The 6,127-nt window shown below is 41.8% G+C and overlaps 1 protein-coding gene across 2 annotated transcripts; it reads right to left on the reverse strand.

Moving 5' to 3' along the window:
- Positions 1 to 3,802: 3,802 nt before the first annotated feature.
- LOC121572819 (potassium voltage-gated channel subfamily E member 2) lies at positions 3,803 to 4,839 on the reverse strand. Of its 2 annotated transcripts, none has more exons than XM_041884846.2 (2): positions 4,663 to 4,839; positions 3,803 to 4,457 (listed from the first exon to the last, which is right to left on the reverse strand). In XM_041884846.2, exons 1-2 carry the CDS (start codon positions 4,720 to 4,722, stop codon positions 4,119 to 4,121), a joined length of 399 nt encoding a protein of 132 aa, XP_041740780.1. In that variant the 5' UTR covers positions 4,723 to 4,839; the 3' UTR covers positions 3,803 to 4,118. The 2 variants fall into 2 exon arrangements, with proteins under 2 accessions (XP_041740780.1, XP_041740781.1); XM_041884847.2 differs by having other exon boundaries at positions 4,677 to 4,833.
- Positions 4,840 to 6,127: the final 1,288 nt, after the last annotated feature.

Consider the following 6,127-nt stretch of genomic DNA (forward strand, 5'->3'; position numbering starts at 1 on the left):
CTTTTTTGTCAAGGTTTTTTTTTGCCCGGCAGAGACAGTAACCTGATCTCTCTGCTCTCTCATTGTCACTGGGGCTAAAATGGAACAGCCTGGGCTTACAGTACATTGTATGGCTCAGAGTCGCTGATGAAGAAGTAACCTGCTAGCAGGCCGTGCTTGGTGTTATCACAACTTCAATGTACTGTGATGGTTAGTGATTACCATTACTAAGGTTTATACTGGCAAAGAAGGAAGGTTGTGTGTTTGTTGAGTTCACTTGCAGGAAATGTCACAGAGTCAACTCCAGACTTCACCATCCCTGCTGTAGAAAGAGGAGAATTGTAGCTTGTCTTCATACTATGCAACCTGGACTCAGGGGTAGAAATAATATAGTAAAAGTACATCTGTGAGACTCAAATTTGAATGATATGTTACATTTGGTATGGTATGTGATTTGCGGATGTCCATCATCCATTTTGTATGATATGTTTTGAATTACAATTCGTATGATATGTTACGAATTGCAATTCGTACAATATGTTAGGAATTTGCAATACATATATGATATGTTACGAATTCCAATTTGTTGTGGCTAATGTTAGCTAGGTGACTAACGTTAGCTATGCTAGTGGTTAGGGTTAGGGGTTACGGTAAGGGTTAGCTAACATGCTTTGATTTGATTTTATTAGGATCTCTTTTAGACCTCATTTGGACTAATCTTCCTAGAGTCCATGCTAAGTAGTTGCAAAGTATTCACACCCTTTCTCCTGTCTCAGCCTCCAGTATTTATGCTGCAGTAGTTTATGTGTCGGGGGGCTGGGGTTAGTTGGTTATACCTGGAGTACTTCTCCTGTCTTATCCAGTGTCCTGTGTGAATTTAAGTATGCTCTCTCTAATTCTCTCGTTCTCTCTTTCTCTCTGAGAACCTGAGCCCTAGGACCATACGTCAGGACTACCGGGCATGATGACACCTTGCTGTCCCCAGTCCGCCTGGCCTTGCTGCTATTCCAGTTTCAACTGTTCTGCCTGCGGCTACGAAACCCCTACCTGTCCCAGACCTGCTGTTTTCAACTCTAAATGATCGGCTATGAAAAGCCAACTGAGAGACCTGAGCCCTAGGACCATACGTCGGGACTACCGGCCGTGGTGACTCCTTGCTGTCCCCAGTCCGCCTGGCCTTGCTGCTATTCCAGTTTAAACTGTTCTGCCTGCGGTTATGGAACCCCTACCTGTCCCAGACCTGCTGTTTTAAACTCTAATGATCGGCTATGAAAAGCCAACTGAGATTTATTCCTGATTATTATTTGACCATGCTTGTCACTTATGAACATTTTTGAACATCTTGGCATGGTTCTGTTATAATCTCCACCCGGCACAGCCAGAAGAGGACTGGCCACCCCTCATAGCCTGGTTCCTCTCTAGGTTTCTTCCTAGGTTTTGCCTTTCTAGGGAGTTTTTCCTAGCCACCGTGCTTCTACACCTGCATTACTAGCTGTTTGGGGTTTTAGGCTGGGTTTCTGTACAGCACTTCGAGATATTAGCTGATGTAAGAAGGGCTATATAAAATAAAATTGATTGATTGATTGATTTTGACTTTTTCCACATTTTGTTGTGTTACAGCCTGAATTTAAAATTGATTACATTGAGATTTTTGTGTCACTGGCCTACACGCAATATACAATGATGTCAAAGTAGAATTATGTTTTTAGAAATGTTTACAAATTAATTAAAAATGAAACGCTGAAATGTCTTGAGTCAATAAGTATACAACCACTTTGTTATGGCAAGCCTAAATAAGTTCAGGAGTAAAAATGTGCTTAACAAATCACATAATAAGTTGCATGAACTCACTCTGTGTGCAATAATAGTGTTTAACGTGATTCTTTAATGACTACCTCCTCTCTGTAGCTCTGTCGAGCATTGAATTTCAAACACAGATTCAACCACAAAGACCAGGGAGGTTTTCCAATGCCTCGCAAAGAAGGGCACCTATTGGTAGATGGGTAAAAGTAAAAAAAGCAGACATTGAATATCCCTTTGAGCATGGTGAAGTTATTCATTACACTTTGGATAGTGTATCAATACACCCCTCACTACAAAGATACAGGCATCCTTCCTAACTCAGTTGCCGGAGAAGAAGGAAACCACTCAGGGATTTCACCATGAGGCCAATGGTGACTTTAAAACAGTTTCAGAGTTTAATGGCTGTGGTAGGAGAAAACTAAGGATAGATCAACAACATTGTAGTTACTCCACAATACTAACCTAAATGACAGAGTGAAAAGAAACGTAATGGAGCTGAACACAGGCAAAATCCTAGAGGAAAACCTGGTTCAATCCAACAGACACTGGGAGACAAATTCACCTTTCAGCAGGACAATAACCTAAAGCACAAAGCCAAATATACACTGGAGTTGCTTAAGAAGATGACATTGAATGTCCCTGAGTGGCGTAGTTACAGTTTTGACTTAAATCGGCTTGAAAATCTATGGCAAGACTTGAAAATGTCTTTCTAGCAATGATCAACAACCAACTTCACAGAGCTTGAAGAATTTAAAAAAGAACAATGTGCAAATATTGTACAATCCAGGTGTCTTCAAGCTCTGTCAAGAAAGACTCATAGCTGTAATCGCTGCCAAAGGTGATTCTAACGTATTGACTCAGTGGTGTGAATACTTATGTAAATGATATATTGTACGGTAGCAGCTGCACCTCTATTTTTTACTGGTCTTATTATTCCTATTTTCATCTCTTTCTCTCTATCCCTCTCTCGTTCTCTCTCTCTACGGTCTGTCACCCCTTTCCTGTCTCTCTCCCAGTCTACCTCGGTCTCCCTCTCTCTTTGCTCTCAGTTTGTCTTTGTAAATATATTTTTGGTGGGAGTGTGTGTGCTGCTCTCTACGGGGCACTCGTGGTTTGACAGCCCCATTACTTGTCCCTACTTCTTTAGCGCAGACATACTCCTAGTCAGAGGCCAGATAACCACATCAGTAATGATAGATCCACTTTTTTTTAATACAATCCATGATTAACATATTAGTTATACAGTCACTACAACACTTTTGTTACTAATGGATACCACAAGATTATTTTACTTTCGTACCACAGAGCTCACCAGTTTGTAGTCCTAAAACCCGGAAATGAGTTACCTCTGGTTTGTTCAGCCATTCCTATGGGGAATATTAATGGGGAAAGAATAGAGTTTTGGGTTAAACGCCGAAATATAAGGTCTGAGGTTAACAGGCTTAGGAGATCTTATACATTTTGTTCTATGAGATATTTTTTTACATAAATGCTTCAAAATTCACAAAAAGTGACGTTAGCTGATGTAGATTATCTCATAGAACAAAACGTATAAAATCTCCTAAGCCTGTGTTTACCACAGACCCTACAAAAACTCCATTCATTTTCCCTTAGGCTTTGTCCAACGAACCATGGTGAAGTTAGTGCCTACAAAAAGACAGCATTACTATTCCTCTCTGTGCGTGTGTGTGCCTGTGTGTTTGTACATGGTATATGTGTGTGTTTGTCAGTGGTGTAAAGTACTTAAGTAAAAATACTTTAAAGTACTACTTAAGTAGATTTTTGGGGTATCTGTACTTTACTTTACTCATTTACATTTTTGACAACTTTTACTTTTACTTCACTACTTTCCTAAAGGAAATAATGTACTTTTTACTCCATACATTTTCCCTGACACCCAAAAGTACTCGATACATTTTGAATGCTTAGCAGAACAGAAAAATTGTCAAATTCACACACTTATCAAGAGAACATCCCTGGTTATGCCTACTGCCTCTGATCTGGCGGACTCACTAAACACACATGCTTCGTTTGTTATGTCTAAGTGTTTGAGTGTGCCCCTGGCTATCCGTAAATAAAAAATGTAAAATAAAAATGGTGCAGTCCAGTTTGCGTATTATAAGGAATTTGAAATGAGTTATACTTTTACTTTTGATACTTAAGTATATTTAAAACCAAATACTTTTAGACTTTTACTCAAGTAATATTTTACTGGGTGACTTTCACTTTTACTTGAGTTATTTTCTATTAAGGTATCTTTACTTTTACTCAAATATGACAATTGTGTACTCTTTCCACCACTGGTGTTTGTATATGGCGTGTGCATATACATTAGGTTAGTTGGCCGTGGGATTGTTGATGACGAAACTCTGCTGTTGGAGCTGGGCGGTCCAGTCTTCCTCGATGTATTTATGGTAGGGGTCGTTAGAATGCTCACGCCGCTTCGACTTCACCGTGCTCACCAGGATCGCCACGACGATGAAGGCAAACATTCCGATCATCACTATCAGATACCAGATGACGTTCCTGAAGTTCTCCTCTGCCAGGGTGTTGTCCAGAGCCTGTGCTGCCTTCGAGGAGTTCCGGCTCCAGTTGTCAAGGTAATGGCCCAGGGCACGGGTCAGAGAGTCCTCCAGGTGGAGGGTCATGTTTGACCAATTAGGCAGCATGATCACCTGGTGGGCGGGGTAAGGAGAGAGCGAATTGGATCAATGACAGAGGAGGAGACATTGACATTGTACTGTCTTTCTGTGATCTGTGCACTGAATCTGCATATAAGAATACACAAACAAGCACATACACAGACAATACCGTATATACAGAATCAGACAGTGAACCTTCATACCACCCAGTTGTGACTTAATCAAGAAAGCATCTAACCTGTTCAGGGTTACCTGTATCGCTCCAGAGAGGTTGAGGAGATGTTACAATCACAGGCATCAAGATAGAGGCAGGGTCCTGGAGGAGGGAAGTAGGACGAGAAAGAGACAAATACCACACAACCGACCAACTAACCAGCCAACCTCAGTCTAGGACAGAGAGCCAGGGACAAAAAGAAACACTGCTCATATTTGATCTACAGTGTTTGCCTGTGTGTGTGTGTGTGTGTGTGTGTGTGTGTGTGTGTGTGTGTGTGTGTGTGTGTGTGTGTGTGTGTGTGTGTGCGCGTACGTGTTTCTGATGACCTTGAGAAAAGCATCAAGCTCAGCTGATATGGAAAGGGGAGTAGAGTGTTGAGGGTCACTCTCACCCTGCCACACAATTACAAACACACACACTGTAGCCTACATTTGAATCCTAAACAGTGGCACCACTATCAATTGTAGAATATGTTGTAATACTTGAGAAGTCATGTACTCAAAAATGATCTAAAAAAAGAGATACAATCTTATCCCTGAGCAAAAGGACATGACAAACATGCTAGCATTCAAGACAATAGTGCTAAGTGTAATAGTCTTTGCAAACGTGTATAGATAAAGTTTGACGTTAGTGGTGGAGCTCTTCTAATAGCCTACCCCACTGTCTTGCCTTCTGCAATTCACTGTAGTACTGACAATGTTCCTGCTTGTGAAATTCCATACCAGTACCCAAATGTGCCACTAGATCGCAGACAAGTTATCCTGATGTAATGTCATCACGTATACCTCAGGGTTTAAATTGGGCATTCGGAGGTGAGGGAGACCTATTTGGAGGGTTTAGGGTTGAACATACGAACATAAGAGTTCATATTATGGCTAGGGTTAGGGTTGAATTGGGGTGTGGACATGAAGCTAGGGTTAGTGTTAGGGTTAGGACTTTTATCCTACTTTCTATCCTACTCCTCTTTGGACCCTTAAGGTGCTGGAGCTCAGCTTCACCTGGCTCTCTTTTTGACCCAAGGTGCAAGAGCCCGGAACCGGCTGTACCCCGCCAGTTCCTCACAGATTTGTGTTAGGCCTTAAGCTGTTCACCTGAGGATGGTTATACTCTATTACATAACCAGACAGGACTCTGTGTTGTCCATGTCAAACAGTTGAGGAAAGTTGCTGAACCTGTTCCCATGGTCACACCCCTGCCACTCCCCTGGGGTGAAGGACATGGAACATGATAGGTACAGCACTAATAAACCTGAGGTACTGTTTGATGTGGCTGAGAGCCAGCAAACACACAGACACACACACATACACACACACTCACATACACACGCACACTCTGTGAGTCATTCCGGTATGAGTTTGAGGCCTTTTATGTGAATGATGAGACAGGTTTATCATCAGCTTAGTCTGTGTAATCAGGGGAAGGATAAGGACCAGAGAGCAATACTGCATAGTAGCTCCACTACATGGAAGGGTTAGCGCTCTCTCAC

This window comes from Coregonus clupeaformis, chromosome 40 (assembly GCF_020615455.1).
Source record: "Coregonus clupeaformis isolate EN_2021a chromosome 40, ASM2061545v1, whole genome shotgun sequence".
NCBI classification, from domain to species: domain Eukaryota; kingdom Metazoa; phylum Chordata; class Actinopteri; order Salmoniformes; family Salmonidae; genus Coregonus; species Coregonus clupeaformis.